This window comes from Ananas comosus, linkage group 11, assembly GCF_001540865.1.
Source record: "Ananas comosus cultivar F153 linkage group 11, ASM154086v1, whole genome shotgun sequence".
Taxonomy (NCBI): Eukaryota; Viridiplantae; Streptophyta; class Magnoliopsida; order Poales; family Bromeliaceae; genus Ananas; species Ananas comosus.
The window spans coordinates 640,751-659,472 of record NC_033631.1 but is presented as its reverse complement, the minus strand read 5'-3'; the positions used below and the strand labels follow the sequence as shown (position 1 = coordinate 659,472).

The window sequence follows — 18,722 nt, the reverse complement described above, 5'->3', positions numbered from 1 at the left end:
AGTAGCGTGCTATCTATTTCTCAAAAAAAAAAAAAAAAGCATGTTCCATATTTTTTTTCTATAATTTAATGCTTCAATAAAATAAAATTATTTTTAGTAGTTTTTTTGTGTAACCAAACACCACACATTATATGCACTGAGAAACAATTGCCTGTACCCAGTGTACACATATATGTGCACCGCACCAGTATATGATCCCATATGTTTGATCTAAAATATCTAAAGAGCCTATACTGGAAAAATTGTGATTTTTTGAAAAGGGTAAACTTCAAATTGCCTCCTTGTGGTTTAACTTATTTTTATATTATCGTTCTATTGTTCAAAAAATTATATTTAATTATTCTATAGTTTAGCGTATTTTTTACTTTGTAATTCTATAATTATTTTCAAAATTTTTTACTTTACCATCCCATTGAACACAATTTTTTTTTGGTGAAATGAAAATTAAATCATGTAGATACGGAGTAGCCTTGAGATTTAGCGGCAGAAAAAGGATAAAAGTTTATTTGATTTATAAGAAATCGGTGTCAAATTTATTTATTTATTTATTTATATACATTTACTATAAAAAAAATGATCTATAGCGACACTTTTAAATATCGGTACAGGTCAAAAAAAGTACTGCTGGCTAAATTACCGACACTTTTAAAAAGTGTTGCTATATGTGGGGTTGCTAGGTATATAGTGACAGTTAAACAGTGTTGCTATAATCTAAAAAAGTGCTGCTAATTTATCAACACTTATTTAAGCATTTAGCAACCGCCGGAACTCTCCCTCGTTGGCTGCGGTGACAGAGGAGGACGAGAGGGAAGGGCTCTTTGTCTAGGATTTCAGTGGATTGAGTTAGAGGAGAATGGGAGATCGTAATCGATTTTTCTTTTTTTTTTCTTTTCTATTTGTAATCTGGCCAAATGAGCTGGGTGAGGTAGGTTGAGTAGAGTAACTTTTTATTTTTGGTTGGATTGGGCTTTATATTTAGGCATTATTAGATTTTTCTTTAAATTTTGGCATAAATTGAACACTTACACAAAAGTGTCCCAAACATGTGTTTCTATAACCTAATTCCGTTGTAGTGATTTGATATTTAAATACAAAAGATGCAGCCAATAATTAATTCCCTTATGTAATTACTTCTATGTAATTTTTCAATGCGTAACTTTTTAAAATCCAAGCCCAATTCAATTAATATCTACAACAATAAAGGGATTATATATAAAAAAATTACAAGATTTATAAAAAATATATATTTATGTAACATCAAGTAAAATAAAAAATCAGTGACTACCTATAATGCATCGGTCAAATACTAGATTAAATTTAAACTAATATAAAAAAATTTCCTGTAAATATTCGTCTTTTCTCTTTCTCCTTCTGACTTTTAAAAATAAATTCATCTTTTTTCTTTCTCCTTCTAACTTTTAAAAATTTATATATTTTATGCCTCAAAGTTTCAAGTTGATGTACTTATATAGTCTCCGCCGACAGAATTCTATTACTGTCCCATCTCTTTCTTTTAATTTATGACTGGATATATTCTTAAAAATATATAACAAAACTAAATTTTTTTCCGTAGAATTGAGTAACGGTAGTTTTGTCATTTCACCCACTTCAATAACATTGTAATTCTCCTAAAAATATCTGAAATTTTTAGAGGCAAAACGTAGATTGTTTATAAATCATAAAAAAAAAAAAAGAAAAGGTGAGTATTTTTATAAGAGTTTTCTGTATTTTAGTCTTAGTTTTAATCTTAAGATCTCTATCACAAAAGTTTGGAAATGAGATGTATGCGACATATAGCATGTATATGATGTACTTATATATATGTAGGCAATAATTTCCCTTGTGACTACTTTGTAAATTTTGTATGGCCAAAACCCAATCTAGTATATGTCATCTATCCCAATAAACATACAATGTATTAAAATTTCTAAGGCTTAAAATATTTTTACAATAGCATTAAGTAGTCTCAAAACTTAGTAAGAACTTGCAATGCGTGGATAAAGAACTACTTAGATTTTAATTCTTAGGACAAAAAAAAAGTACACAGACCTTCTGAACTTTAGTTTTGTAGTAAATAACACACCGAAACTTTTAATTTTGATAATTAAATTCTGTAAATTTTATTACACTGTTAATTTCTGAACTTTGGGTAGAATTTTTCTTTACCGTCTAAACTCATAAAATGAATATCTAATACTCTAAACTCTAAATATTTCATTCATATTGCTCTTTCCATCATACCGTCTAAACTCATTCATATTGCTATTTATCATATATATATATATATACACTATTGTTTTGGTGGAGTTTTTTTTTTTTTTGAAAAATAGATAGCATACCATCTGTTTCGTTTATTTCATTTAGAAATAAATTTAACTGAAAATATAAATGATTTGAAATGATTATATCAACAACCAAATTCATTAGGAAAGAGTTAATTAAAGTTCAGAGGCTCTTTGTACATTTTCCCCTCGCGTGATATATAAGCCTCTATTATTGGCTATGCAGACAATAATTTCTCCCTCGGAAAGGGTGTGGAGTGGGAGGAATTCTACACTGTCACACTTGCACCACGTCATCAATAATAAGCCAATCACATTTCTTCTTTTCAAATAAAAATACAATAAAAATACTTTTTTACAATCATGATGGGACATATATTCTTAAAAGGATTAATTTGATTGGTTTGTTATGCCACGTCACTAATACACCCGATGCATTCTAGAATTTTTCGTGGAGTGGAGTGGGGCCGGACAGACGCCTTTGTCAGCAATAATTGAGTTTGGTTGGCTGTTGGCTGTTGGCTGTTGGCTGTCATAGAAGGCAGGCAAATTTGACCTGTAAGTCTTCTCTATTCCTTTTCTACATGCAGTTAATTTTTTTGCGTAAAGAGAGATACCATATATACCTTCTGTGTATATACATTACCTAATAAGTGAGAGTGAATGTTTTCAGCGTCGCTCTTTCCACATTCTCTATCTTTTTGGCACTCCAAGTGTTTGATGAATTGCCTAAGCGGTGGTGAAGTAGCTGTGGTCTAAGCTTATTAATTATCTGGAGGATTATATGGCTTTACCTTTCATAGCTGAATTGGCGGCGTCGGCGATCATCGAGGATTATGGCTTGACCTGCAAGTCTTCTTCTCGACGAAACACTTCCATTTCATTTCCTCCCCTCTTCGGAGAAGCATTCAAGAAATTACTCCTCCCCAGTTTTTCCTTTTTGGTATGTCCTAGCTATATGCTTTTTTCTTTTTTTTTTTTTTGAGAGAGATAAATAGCACGCTACCCTTTTCGTTTATTTCATTTAGAAATAAACTTAGCTAGAAATGTGAAATAATTAGGATTTGAACTTATAACCTCGAGTATCAACCACCAAGCCCTTTGCCACTTGCGCTAGGAACGGTCGGTCTATATGCTTGTTAGAAATTTGAAACAACTGCTTGTCTCAATAAGCTTAACTTGCTTGCTACTGAATTAAAGTGGGCATATTTTGATTTAGTGTTTGATTTCTGAAAAAATATTTTTGAAAATAATTTTCTAGCTGAATTTATTTGTCATGCCCCGGATTACTCGTTACCCTGGGCACGCAAACAGACCAGCCGTATACATAGAAATTTTTCTTGTATACGAAGCGATAGCTGTACCTGTAATCATACAACACTACACCAGTAGTATAGAGCTGCTAAAAAGAAAGACATATAAAAACAACAGAGGTTCACTATACATACATAGCATCCTGTTATACAAAATCACTCGCTCCAGCGAGTTACAACATCTATATGTAAAAGAACCCAAAAATTACAACTACCTGTAGTAGGCACTCCTCTAGCTCTGCAGCAAAACTGGAAAGGCTCTAACTAGCAATACCCTTTCCACGATCAGTCTCGGCAGTAGCAGCAGCCGCAATAGAAGGCTCTGCAAAAAGTCACCAACTTGGTGTGAGAACTACTACAAAAAGAAGTAGTCCTCAGTGGATACCACTACCGACCTCAACGGCTCACCCACTAAGTCTACAAATGTAAGTAAAGATAGTAAAGAAAGCTGGAACAAATCTACACTATAAGTCACTATACTATCATAGTCCAACAATAACAATCTGTAGAAAAATGAAATTCCTGACCCAATCTAACTAGAGACTGTGAACACATCCGTTCCGGCTGGTCGAAGCTACATTAACTGCCACCACGCTAGGTCGTCAGTGGAGAGCAAGTCCAAACAGGACAAACCGACATCAATACAAAAGCATTAAGTCCAACTCCGGAGTGACACGCGTGGGCGCTACCAAATTAAGTATGCAAACGTATTTCTGTCGAGCTCAATCAGGCTCTCACAGACTATAATCAAAGCGGAAAGGTCAAACTGGTCTAACTACCAAAACTCACGTGCCCTTGGCACAATCTGATGCAAAAATAGCAAACTGGGTCCACCGTCAACCTCAACTGCACCCGACAGTCCAGAACAGCCTAAACACTGCTGTAAAAATAAGCTCGTCACCTCAGCACGAGCGTAAATGCATTCTACACTATTCTGGGTATCCATCGAGTGGATACAAAAATGAACGATTGAAAATGAATATTCTTTAAAGAATGATGATAGGAGTCTTGTAATCAAGATCAAGAGTATAGATCTTATTTTAAATAGCTTAAAGAATTTTCTAACAAAAATTCAGTTGATTTGGATATCTTTACGCCGTTAAACGAAAAAACACCTCGTATCGACCATTAAAATTATAAATTTTGAAACCCTTTGATCATTAGGCAATTGATGTCGAAAAGATTTGAAATTTGATTTCTAAACACTTTAAGTGGTATAGATCATGTTCAACGGTGCCGATCGTTGATATCTGTCGTTTTCAAGTGTAACGATGTAGAAGAATTCAAATCATATGAAATTTTGATATAAAATTCTTTATACTATCTATAACAAGATCAATATTTCTGATCGAAAATTTTAGTGCTATATCACCACTTTTTATAGAATTTTTATTTTCAACCGTTAAAAATTATAGATTTTGAATCATTTCAATTGCTAGGTAAATGATATCGAAAAATCGCAAAAATTATTTTATAGAAACTTCAAAATACGCTAGATCAAGTCTAACGAAGCCGATCGTCGATTCGAAAATCCAATCATCAAAAACGGCTTAGGAGCACGGAGGCCTTCGTACTCCTGAGAGTACAGCAGTCGTGCTCTACATGAGTAGGTCTTGTGTGCTCTCAAGAGCACAAAGCCCGTTGTGCTCCTGAGCCGTTTTCGATGATGGAACTTCCGAATCGACGATCGGCTCCGCTAGACTTGATCTAGCGCATTTGAAGTTTCTAGAAAATAATTTTTGCGATTTTTTGATACCATTTACCTAGTGATCAAAAGGATTCAAAATCAATAATTTTTAATGGTTGATATCTTTCGTTTTTAAATTTAATGGTGTAGAAATATTCAAATCAGATGAAATTTTGATACAAAATTCTTTATACTATCTATAACGAGATCAATATTTCTGATCGAAAATTTTAGTGCTATATCACCACTTTTTATAGAATTTTTATTTTTAGCCGTTAAAAATTATAGATTTTGAATCATTTCGATTGCTAGGTAAATGATATCGAAAAATCGCAAAAATTATTTTCTAGAAACTTCAAATACGCTAGATCAAGTCTAACGGAGCCGATCGTCGATTCGAAAATCTAATCATCAAAAACGGCTCAGGAGCACGGAGGCCTCCGTGCTCCTGAGAGCATAGCAGTCCTGCTCTATATGAGTAGGTCTTGTGTGCTCTCAGGAGCACAAAGCCCTTTGTGCTCCTGAGCCGTTTTCGATGATGGGACTTCCATATCGACGATCGGCTCCGCTAGACTTGATCTAGCGCATTTGAAGTTTCTAGAAAATAATTTTTGCCGAATTTTTGATTTTATACCATTTACCTACGTTGATCGAAAGGATTCAAAATCAATAATTTTAAAGGTTGATATCTGTCGTTTTCAAGATTTAACGTGTTAGAAGTATTCAAATCAGATGAAATTTTGATTACAAAATTCTTTATTACTATCTAATAACTGTCACGCCTTCGGATGTTCGTCCCCGAGGCAGCGCACAAATCCGCCCCGTATATAAAAGAAATTTTTCTGATATACGAAGCGACACCGTATACTGTAATATACAACTAACTAAACAGTAGTATGATAGAGTAGCTCGAGGAACAGAATGCTAAACATTGTGAGTTTCAGTATACATAGTTCAAAAACTAAAATAGCTGTGCTTACTCGCAACTGGCGAGCCTAAGTATTTACTAATCTACATAAACTCAAAATAAAACAACTACTTGAGTAGGTGCCTTTAGCTTCTGCTCGTCGGAACGTAGGGCTCTACTTCGCGACGCCCTTGTCTCGATGCCTTGATTCTGCGCGATCGGAAGCGGCGCATTCAGCGAAACCTGTGGCTCCGCAAAACAGGGAAGGGGGTAACACTGGCGTGAAACTACTGTAAAAACAAGTAGTCCTCAGTGGGTGCCGCCCAAAACAATATCGGTCCACCCACTAAGTCTACAGTAGGGAGCAAAGGTAGTAGTAAATGCTGGAATAGACTCTACAGCTACTAGTCACTACACTATCCTGCTCTATGCTAACCAACTGTAGGAAAGGTCAAAACTGGCTCAGTCTCACTAGGGACTGTGAACACACCCGTCCCGCCTGTCGGATCGAACTCGAGTCCTACTCCAGGAATAGCTGGTGGAGAAAACTCTCTAGGGACTGTGAATACACCCATCCCGTCTAATTAGGTAACACCGTAGCTCAAGAGTAACCGGCGGAAAAAACTCTCTAGAGACTGTGAATACACCCGTCTCATCTACTAGACTACACCGTATCTCAAGAGTAACCGGCGGAGAAAACTCTCTAGGGACTGTGAATACACCCATCTCGCTTAATTAGATTGCACCGTATCTCAAGAGTAGTCGGTCCCGAAAAAGGTCCAACAGGATGGCTAAGACCCCACTCACGTCACTACCTCACTATCTCACCCGGGCTGCCCAAAACGGACCCACCCTGCCTGTATCTAGCTGCGCCGTACACCACCCCGTGGGTAGCCGGCTTAAGAACTGTCCAACAGAAACTGCGACACTCATCGCACTGAAACCTCATTTCGGAATGGCATTCGTGGGCGCGACCCAACGAGTTTACAAGTATCTCTGTTAAGTTCACACGGCTCTCACAGGCTAAGGTCAAGTAAACGACTCTAACTAGTCTAACAACCAACATGTCACGTGCCCTCGACACAATCTGACGCCAAAACGGCGATACGGGTCCACCGTCAACCCCGACAGCACCCAACAGTCCGGAACAGCCTAAACGCTACTGTAAAAATTCACTCGGCATCCCAGCGTGAGTGTAACTGAAATCTAAACTACCCGGAATACTTGCTATGATGATACTGCAACAGTATAAAATCATACAACGGCCCCAGGGCTAAATCATCCAGTTTAAACAGGTGACAGATCCAAATCGCAGGTTTTCTCCTAATTCAAATTCCAAGTCCAACATGTATAAACTACTCAATTAATTACCACATGCTCCAAATTCAGATTTGCAATCTACAATATAATCCATGAATTCGAGCTAGAATAGAGTATCCAAAAATCGAAATCTACATGCCGACGATTATGAACTTAGGAGTAAAACCGATGTAAACCCACCTCAAGAAGCAAGCTCCTGGCAGCGAACGAAGCCTCGAACCAAAGTGATCCCTGCTGGATCAACTGGAATCCTCCAAGTCTAGTACTCGAGCTAACTCCAAGCTCTACGATCAAAATCCACTAATTCAGTCCGAATTTCGCTGCAACAGAGTAGAAAAGGGATTCGACCAAGCTAACCTTCACCAAATCCAGCAAGTAAGGGCTTCGTGGATTCCTCTCGAAGTCCTGAATCCAGCGAACCAAGTCTCGTCAAAATCCGATGTTCCTGCGTCGAGTACGAGCTGAAATACTAACAGTCGACGATGAATTTCAGCAAAACAGCACTTAAGCTCGAATTACTGATGCTTGGAGAAATGAAGAAGCAATTCGACGGAACATTCACCTCGATAGCGACTAGCACCGGCGTGACGTCAAGAACAGCGAAGCCGCACGCTCGCCCGGCCTCCTCGCACTGCTCCGGCAACAACCGTATCCCCAAACGGCTCAGCGGCGCGACGTCGGCGACGAATCCGAGCTTCTTCCTTGTCTTCAACCGGATGAGAGTGAGAGAGAGAGAGATGAAGAAATGCAGCAAGGGGACTTCTCTCTCTCTACACGAAGCTATATAGAGAGAGGGTGTGTTGGTGATACAAACAAAGGAGGGAATTACCTAATTAGCCCTTTACCTACCCCCTTGTACCGGTACACGGGCTCCTGTACCGGTACAAGAGCCAACCCGAGAGCAGCTAAACCAGTGCGCGCTGGTTGTACCGGTACAGCCACGCTGGTTGTATCGGTACAGCAAGCAGAGAATTCTGCTGTTTTCCAGAATTCTTCGCGATAAGCTGCCCTCGCGTCGCACGGAGTCCGTTTTGCGTCTATTTGACGCCAACGCGACTCGGACTTGTCCCGACACTCTCCAGAGCTGCTGACAAGCCTCCACAACAAAACACCAGGGATCTCACAATAACGACGTAAAGAAATCCAAATCAATTGAATTTTTGTTAGAAAATTTTTTAAACTATTTAAAATAAGATCTATACCCTTGATCTTGATTACAAGACTCCTATCATCATTTTTTCAGAATATTCATTTTCAGCCGTTCATTTTTGTATCCACTCGATGGATAAGAGAACAATATCGAAAATGTATGAAATTTGATTTCTAAATACTTCAAATGGTATAGATCATGTTCAACGGTGCCGATCGTCGATTTGGAGGCTCCATCATCGAAAACAAATGGGTGGCAAAAGTGCCGGTTTGCTATCGATAGTATTCTAGCTCAACTCTCTCTCTCTCTCTCTCTCTCTCTATATATATATATATATTTATTTATTTATTTATTTATTTATTTATAAATATATATATATTCATTTATTATATATAGTATTTTATTTTTATATAGAAATATTATTATATAATATTTATTTATAAATTTGTAATTATTTATTAATATTTCTAAATATATAACTCTTATATATTATTAATATATGTTTATTATAATTTTAAATATATTTAATCTATTATTAAATATTATAATAATAATATATATAGTATAATACCGAATTTTTAAAAATTATATATAAAAATTATATTTGATCCCGAATTTTTAATTGGTGAACGTATAATACCCGTATAAATCACGTATCTGAATAACTGCCGAATCCGTTTTTTAGCCGTATTTTTCAACGAATTTAAAACTTAAAAGACGAATTTTATCCGAATTATATCCGTACCGAATTTTTGACAAATCCGAATTAACTAACTACGGGCTGTCATAGAAGGCAGACAAATTTGAATAATTGAGAAGCATTCAAGAAATTACTCCTCACCAGTATTTTTTTTTTTTTGGTATGTCCTAACTATATGCCTGTTAGAAATTTGAAACAACTGCTTGTCTCAAAAATTCGGGCATGTTTGGTAACTCGGAAGTCAGCGAAGTGGAAAAGTAATTTGTATAAAAGTGACTTTTCAGTTCAATTGTTTGGTTGCTATAAGGTTAAAATTAAAACTATAATTTTATATTTTTTTATTATTAAATTATATATAAAGAGGTAAAAATATAAACAAACAACTTATACTTGTAATTTAAATTAAAATTTTAAATTTAAATTAAATCTAAGTTGAATTTATAATTAAAATTTAAGACATAAATTTAATTTACAATTTGAATTTAAAATTTAAGTTATAACTTATAAGTGAAATTAAATTTTAAAATAAAAGTTCAACACAAAAATTAGAACATTTATTCAAATTTGAATTTATAATTTGAATCATATATTAATTCACTCTTTGATCTTAAATTATGAATTCAAATATGAATTCACAATTTAAATTAATATTTAAATTTAAATTAAAAATATGAGTTTAAATCACAATTCGAATTGAACATTTGAATTCATAATTTGAGTTCAAATTCAGACTGAAACTTATTATTGAAGTTAAATGTAAATACCAAATTTAAATTTGAATTTAAATTTTAACTTAAATATTTAAATTTTAAATTTAAATTTCAGTCAATAATTTGAGTTTATACTTGGAACAATTTGAATTCAAATTTCAAATTGAAGTTCTTAACTAAAAATATTTTGATTAAAATTTAAAATTTAAATTTAAATTCTAGAATTCAATTTTAAATAAAAATAAAATTTAAATTTAAATATAAAGTCATAAATTTGAATTTAAAATTTTATGTTGAATTTTAATTCACAAATAAAATTCAAAATGTGATCATAATTTTAATTCAAATTTAAAATGAAATTAAACTTTAAAAATAAATTTAAATATTAAAGTTAAGGCCAAATATACCCTCTTAGCTAAGTTCTTCACTTTTCGTAACTTTCGAATTTTTTGAGCCGAAGTCAAAAAAGTGAGATTTAGCTATAACTCACTTTATCAGCCCACTTTCATAAAATGATTTTTATACTCATTTTCGTAAACCAAACAACCGATAAGACGTCACTTTTTAAAAGTATCGCTTTCGATACTACACTTCCGACGAACCAAACATGCCGGAAGCTTAACTTGTTTGCTACTGAATTAAAGTGGGCATATTTTGATTTAGTATTTGATTTCGGAGAAAATATTTTTGAAAATAATCTTCTAGCTGAATTTATTATTATTATTTTATTTAGCTTGTTTAGTTTCTAAATTTTATCGGAAAATTGTCTTCCCTATTCAAAAAATAAAAATTATATATATATTTTTTTCCCCCGAAAAAAACTGGTTTTCAATTTTTTTTAAAAAAAAAAATTAGGGAATCGAAACACCCACTTAATTAGTGGGGGGCTTTTGTTGTCAAATAAAGCATCCATACTTTATTTCCTCCCCTCTTCCGAGAAGAATTAATACAAGAAAGTACTACTCTTCGCGGATCTTAATTCTTTGATGCCTGCGCGCGATTGTATCTAGCTATCTACTCAGCTGATTGTTTCGACGTCTCTCTTTCCTCATTCTCCAATTTTCTGCACTCCAGGATTGAGTTTTCATCAATTGCGCGCCTGAGTAGTGGTGAAGTCGATCATGGCTCTAACCTTCATAGCCGGAGCGGTGGCGACGGCGATCATCGATAACCTCGTTAAGACGTGCTTTTCCTACCTCAAAGCTTACCCGGCGCTGCAGGACGTGCGGGTCGAGCTGGAAAGGCTGCAGTGCGCCCCTGCGCAGGTCCAGGCAGTCTTGACTGCTGTAGAGGAGGCGGCGTCGATTGCAGAGCAGAACGAGGGGCTGGTTACGTGGCTGTGGCAGCTCAGAGATGCTGTGGAGAACGCGGAGGACGTGCTCGACGAGCTGGAGTACTGCAAGTTACAGAAGAAGACANTAAAATTTAAAATTTAAATTTAAATTCTAGAATTCAACTTTAAATAAAAATAAAATTTTAAAATTTAAATTTAAATATAAAGTCATAAATTTGAATTTAAAATTTTATGTTGAATTTTAATTCACAAATAAAATTCAAAATGTGATCATAATTTTAATTCAAATTTAAAATGAAATTAAACTTTAAAAATAAATTTAAATATTAAAGTTAAGGCCAAATATAACCTCTTAGCTAAGTTCTTCACTTTCAGTGACTTCCGAATTTTTTGATCCGAAGTCAAAAAAGTGAGATTTAGCTATAACTCACTTTATCAGCCCATTTTCGTAAAATGACTTTTATACTCATTTTCGTAAACCAAACAACCGATAAGACGTCACTTTTTAAAAGTATCATTTTCGATACTACACTTCCGACGAACCAAACATGCCCGAAGTTTAACTTGTTTGCTACTGAATGAAAGTGGGCATATTTCGATTTAGTATTTGATTTCGGAGAAAATATTTTTGAAAATAATTTTCTAGCTGAATTTATTATTATTATTTTATTTAATTAGCTTGTTTAGTTTCTAAATTTTATCCGAAAATTATCTTCCCTATTCAAAAAATAAAAATCATATATTTTTTTTCCCGAAAAACACTGGTTTTCAATTTTTTTTTAAAAAAAAAAAAATTAGGGAATCGAAACGCCCGCTTAATTAGTGGGGGGCTTTTGTTGTCAAATAAAGCATCCATACTTTATTTCCTCCCCTCTTCCGAGAAGAATTAATACAAGAAAATACTACTCTTCGCGGATCTTAATTCTTTGATGCCTGCGTGCGATTGTATCTATCTACTCAGCTGATTGTTTCGACATCTCTCTTTCCTCATTCTCCAATTTTCTGCACTCCAGGATCGAGTTTCATCAATTGCGCGCCTGAGCAGTGGTGAAGTCGATCATGGCTCTACCTTTCATAGCCGGAGCGGTGGGGACGGCGATCATCGAGAAGCTCGTTGATACATGCTTTTCCTACCTTGAGGTGTACCCGGCGCCCTTCCGCGGAGGCATGCAGGACGAGCTCGAACGGCTACAGCACGCACTTCCGCAGGTCCTGGCAGTCTTGACTGCGGTCGAGGGCGGTGCGCCGGACATGGTGGAGAACAAGGCGCTGGATGCGTGGCTGTGGCAGTTTAGAGACGCTGTGGAGAACGCGGAGGACGTGCTCGACGAGTTGGAGTACTACAAGCTAAAGAAGACTAGAGAGGAGGCTCGAGATGGCGAGGTGCGTGGTTTTCTATCTAACTTCAAGAGAAAGTTTAATAGTAGTCTCTCTGATTTCTTTAGCAATGACACACGGAAGCGGTTGAGGGAGGCCGTCAAGGGGTTGGATAGGGTCGTTGCCGATATGGGGCCATTCCTTCAACTTGTTACTGGGTTTTATGGCCCTAGTGTCAAGCGTCAGCAGCTCGAAGATATCATAAAAGCTCGACAGACTAGCTCCTTGCTAACCGAAAGTGAGGTGCTCGGACGAGACAAGGAGAGGGACCAGATAGTTGAATGGCTGATCAAACCGGGAGATGTTAATGTTGATGTCTCCGCTTATACAATTGTTGGCATGGGTGGGCTCGGGAAGACTACTCTTGCTCAACTAATCTGTCGTGACGAAAGAGTGCGAGAGTACTTCGACCCGATTATGTGGGTTTGCGTTTCTTTGGACTTTGATGCAGCTGCGATAACAAGAAAGATGTTAGACTACTCTTGCTCAACTAGTTTAAATGCTCTCCATGAGGATCTTAAACAAAAACTTACATCAAAAAGGTTTTTGCTCATACTGGATGATGTTTGGAACGATGATAAAATGACGGAGTGGGAGAAATTGGTTGCTCCTTTGAAATTCGGACAGAGAGGAAGCAAGATCTTGTTGACAACTCGAATGGGTTCAGTTGCAGATATGGCGGCAACAGTGACGAAATGCAAACGGGAATCATTAAATCTAAATGAGTTGAAGGAGAGCGACTATATGTCGCTTTTCAATAAGCATGCATTTCTCGGTGTGAACCCTGATGATTATAGAAACTTTCAACCGATTAGCGAACATATAGCGAAGAAGCTTGGAGGATGGCCATTGGCCATAAAGGTCATGGGAGGAATGCTGAACTCCTACATGGACTATGAATATTGGAAGAAAATCCTGGAAAAAGGCAACATGAAATTACAACAAGGAAACGACGACAACATGACAGTTTTAAGATTAAGCTACGATCACTTACCTACAAACTTACAACTCTGCTTTAGATATTGCAGTTTGTTTCCGCAGAATCATATGTTTAAGAGAAAAAAGTTGGTCAATATGTGGATTGGTTCGGGTCTGATTCCGCAATCTATATGTGGAAGGCAAAGGCCAGAGGATATCGGAAAGGAGTATTTAAATCTTCTGACAAGAAAATCATTCTTTACTTGCAAAACCAGTGATAATGGGTCGAAAATTATTATAGAGTATTTTATGCACGATCTGCTGCATGACCTAGCACGATCAGTTTCTCAAGGAGAATGCATCAGAATAGGAGGTGATGTTGCAAGAATTACTAATATTCCACGAACAATTCGACATTTATCTGTTGAAATAGTCAAGCTTCTATCCATCGGAGAGATCTCCGCTCTTAAGAACTTACGCTCTCTTGTCATATCGGGTAAAGGGTATAATATGGATAATGCAGATTATGTATCTGAATTTATCGAGGTTATAAAAGGGTTTAAAAAGTTACGCCTATTGAGCTTATGCAAGAATTTTGATTTTAGTAAATCACCTGATGCATTTGATAGCTTGATACACCTCCGCTACCTATCACTTCCACGACAGTTCATTCTGAACAAAAATATTGAATATGATGGCATGACCAACTTGGTCAATTTGCGTTCATTTGATGTTTCCGATGATGTGATAAAAAATATTCCTTATATTAGAAAATTACCCTTCATTCACAAATTACAAAATTTTATTGTCCAAGCGAAGAGTGGTTACAAAATTGGTGAACTAAAGAACCTAAGGGACCTTCGTCATCTATATATTAGAGGACTTGAAAATGTGAGGACTTCTGAAGAAGCCAATGAGGCCAAGTTGAATGAGAAAGAACATCTCAAATCATTGTCATTGAAATGGTCCGCACACTGCTCCAATAGTGCAGAGGCAGATGAACAGCTCCTCGATAACCTCTGCCCGCATAAAAATCTCAAGAAAATGTGCATCCAACAATACCAAGGTGCTAAATCTCCATGTTGGATGACAAATCTGTCTCTTGTCAACTTGACGTCCATCGAACTGATTGATTGTAAAGGATGGGAGCACCTTCCACCTCTTGGGCAGTTTACTTCACTTCAATATCTTCATTTGAAGAGACTGCATGCAATAAAGCAAATAGATTGTTCATTCATCAGAAGCAGCAGTGGATGTGCCTTTCCATTGTTGAAGGAGTTACAGTTATGGGGCATGCCTAATTTGGAGGAGTGGATTGGAGTAGATAATGGGTGCATGTTTCCTCAACTTCATTATATGTATATCACCGACTGCCCTAATTTGGGGGAAATTCCTATTCTGCCTTATAGTCTAAGACGATTGCAAATTTCAAATGTTGGCTTGACCGCTCTTCCAACAATAAATCGGAATTACACAGACAACAATGTAAGTGCTTTATTTTGTACACTTCAAATTTCTCCTTGGGTTTAGCTCATTTTCATTTACCCGCCCTGTAGTTCAAAATGTATCACTTTGCCCCTTCCCCCTGTGGTTTAGCCTATTTTTACTTTTGTCTATCTCGTGGTTTAAAAAGTTACACTTTGCCTCTTTTGGTTCAGCTCATTTTTTACTTTGCTATCCTGTGATTTTTTTAAAATATTTTTAATTTGCCATGCTATTTCATATAGAATTTTTTTGATGAAATAAAAATTAAACCACTAGAGGGCAAAGTAAAACTTTTTGAACCGCAAGGTGGCAAGGTAAAAATGAGTTTAACCACGCAGGGGCAATTTGAACTTTACCCTTATATTAAAACACCAATTCGTATTTGCACGGCTTTGATTGCCCGGACTTAAATATCTTTTACATCTTTTCTTTTCTTACAGCAGCAAGAACATTTTCCAGCTCTTGAAAGCTTAGTCATCAAACAATGTGAGAAGCTTGAATATGTTCCAACAGAGTTTTTTCAGAAATTCGACACCCACACAGTGCTATATGTAGAAAAGTGCCCGCAGTTGACAAAACATCTGATCTCAGTCTTCTCAGACATCCAACAGCCCTCTATACTCAATTGTCTCACTGTTGGGTCATGTGGCGACCTTGAGGTGCCATTGCTCCAGTTATTACCAAATTTAACCTCTCTTTTCTATTTGGTATTAGTCGATTGCGCAAGCATAACATCCCTTCCCCCAGCACAAGCGTGTGCACGGTGGACAATGCTTTCCATTTTAGTGATAAAGAACTGCAAAGAGCTGTCATCAATTGGTGGAATACAAGCTCTCGTATCCCTCCGTTATTTAAAAATTGAAGGGTGCGACAAGCTGATTGAATTTGCCCTGCTGCTACAGCCTCCGTTCCCAAATGATGCCGGCCAAAAAGAGGATGCAGCGGACTGCCTTTTGAAGGATGGCGAGCTATCAATTGACCACCACGCGCTCCTGCTCATGGAGCCATTGAGAAGTCTCTCCTCCATCAACGAGTTGACTCTCTTTGATGCTTTACTCACCTCCTTACCTGAGGAATGGCTACTGCAAAATCACGCTGCCCTCAAATTTTTGAGCATATGGAATGCAGTCTCCCTTCAGTCCCTCCCCCAGAGCATGACAAAACTGCGCTCCCTTGAGCGTCTCAAAGTAAATGATGCTAATCTCATCCAGTCTCTCCCAAATCTGCCTACTTCACTGCGTTATCTATGGATCCTTGAGTGTCACCCTGTGTTGAAGGAGCGATGCCAAGAGAATGTTGGCCTTGATTGGCCCAAGATTGCCCACATCCCTAACGTGTGGATTGAACAGTTGCAGAGTGACGATGACGAAATTGTATGTTTACTTTACCATCCTTCATCTCGCCCCTGCTACTCTCTGCGATTAACGCAATTCATTTCGATTTTAATGAGCTACATCTCGTTCGATCTTAATTAACAAGGTTATCTAATTTGTTTCAGGATTCGATTTTCTGAAGAATACAGCGGCAGTCAGGTTCGTTTTTAATTAGCATCCTCCATTAGGAATTTTTTATATTTTGCACTCTTACTTTATGGTTTGGATACATAATTAGGGAATATAGCGCTAATTAATTGCGCCCTGTGATTAATACATGATGTTATTCTCACAGGACGGATTGGTCTTGTAAAACAAGCAATGTAATGAATATAACATATGTTGCTAGTATATCAATTGCTTTCAAAAGTTAAAAAATATGACTAATTGTCCAGTGATTAGTTAGAACATAAGAGACCCGCGCGACAAAAGCTTTCAAGTTCATTTAATTTCTCGGTGCAGGACCACAGTAACATTATAACACTCCTACATATATTTCACTCAATTTGTTCAATAATATAAAAAAAGAGTGAAGTTTTTTGCTGCTTATGTTCTATTTCGGTAGTGCAGGAACATGTAAGGAATAGGACTCTCTATTGGCGCTCAAATCTATTTTTTCCTTATCAGGCACACAAACAAGATTAAAATCGTACTACTAAATTACTTATTCTCTCTGTTTTTTGTTTTTCAGTGCATGAGTTGAAAAAAAAAAACAACAACTCATTTTGTAGTCTATCAATTTCATTGTAGGAGCAATAGATGCCTAAACTCTTACTGCTTATGTTCTTCTATTTTATTCGTACTGGACTCATATATGACTCCCATATATGGTCTATCATTTTATTCACAAGAATATTGAAAAAAAAAAAAAGGGACTAATTTCTTATTGTATGTTTGTGTTCTTCATCAGTTTTGTTGGTGCAGGATCAGAGTAAGATTCCATGCATTTTTTTTTTGTGTGTGTGTGTGTGTATGTGTGTGTGTGTGTAGCAGCCAAACTAATGTAAGATCTTTCAGAAAGAAATTGCCCTCTTTTGTGGAAGGGAGGTTAAATGCTTCAATTTTGTTTCTCCTCAATTTATATACAGGTCATAAGCTTGTTTTGTCTTGTGTATTATCCAGTGAAGTTGTTAAACATTGCTTTAAATGTGTTTCAAATTATTATTATTACTACTTTTTGGGCATTATAATAGGCACCAGATTAAACTGGTGAACTCAATTTCAGCAGTATAAATCATAACTTCAAATTTTGTTAAACTTTTTTCAGTTTTTAATGCAGGTTGTATCGATATCTGGAGTAAATTTGGTGGATGCTTTTGTGATAATGCATCATAAGAGGAAAATGAAGGCAATGCTGAGCAGGCATCAACATGCAACCGCATCCTGCAGTATCTTACATTTACGTTCTTTACATTTTTTAAGCAAACTTTAGATTCATTTCACATGATTGCACGAAAAGACCGAAGTGTTACTGCTTATGTTCTATGTTTGGTGGTACAAGAACCAATTAAAGACTCTTATCGATTTCTCTATATATAGGAATGTAACAAGACCAAAAGAAACTGCCTATGTATTTGTATTTTCTTTTTGTTCTCGGTGGTGTATGAATTAAAAAACCCTCTGTTATTATAGCCTATGGATTTCGTCCTTGTTATGAAGGATGGTTAAAGTTTTACTGCTTTGTGTACAGTCTCCTATTTTACTTGGTGCAGGATTGGAATAAGACTACTACAAGTAGTCTATTTATATATGAATAATGTGATTAGTGTCTTTAATGTAGCTTTATCTCACTGGTTATTTTATTTCACTGCCTAATTAATTATACTTCCCTAGCTAGGGGACCAATTAGCAAGCTAAAGAATATTTTGAAGCGTCACAAATGTTCGAGCGTAAGTGAGGATAATTACATTATATATTTTGGAGACTGAAATTTGGAGATGTATGTTCCATTAATTAGCAAAGCGTGCGAAGGGTAAAAGAATAATAATTTCACAAGGGACGAAGGGTAAAAGAATAATAATTTCACAAGGGACGGAGCTATGCGGAGTTGAGATGTCAACGGGTCGAATTCGGGGCGGATTTTCAAAAACCCGAACCCGAGCCCGACTCCAAACCCGAGACCCGAACCCGAAGGATTTTAAAAATTCATATCCAAAACCGAACCCGACCAAAAATCCAAAACCCGAATCCAAACCCGAACCCGAAA

The 18,722-nt window shown here is 36.3% G+C and overlaps 2 protein-coding genes across 5 annotated transcripts; both read left to right on the top strand.

Moving 5' to 3' along the window:
• Nucleotides 2,926-11,505, top strand: LOC109717524. Its single transcript, XM_020243367.1, has 2 exons — nt 2,926-3,130; nt 11,144-11,505. Exon 2 carries the CDS (start codon nt 11,191-11,193, stop codon nt 11,503-11,505), a length of 315 nt encoding a protein of 104 aa, XP_020098956.1. The 5' UTR covers nt 2,926-3,130; nt 11,144-11,190.
• Nucleotides 3,139-18,191, top strand: LOC109717332 (disease resistance protein RGA2-like). 4 transcript variants are annotated; one of them, XM_020243061.1, is made up of 5 exons: nt 3,139-3,225; nt 12,377-15,143; nt 15,584-16,516; nt 16,642-16,675; nt 17,796-18,191. In XM_020243061.1, exons 2-4 carry the CDS (start codon nt 12,423-12,425, stop codon nt 16,654-16,656), a joined length of 3,669 nt encoding a protein of 1,222 aa, XP_020098650.1. In that variant the 5' UTR covers nt 3,139-3,225; nt 12,377-12,422; the 3' UTR covers nt 16,657-16,675; nt 17,796-18,191. The 4 variants fall into 4 exon arrangements, with proteins under 4 accessions (XP_020098650.1, XP_020098652.1, XP_020098649.1 ...); XM_020243063.1 differs by lacking the exon at nt 3,139-3,225 and having other exon boundaries at nt 12,231-15,143; nt 15,587-16,516; XM_020243060.1 differs by lacking the exon at nt 3,139-3,225 and having other exon boundaries at nt 12,231-15,143.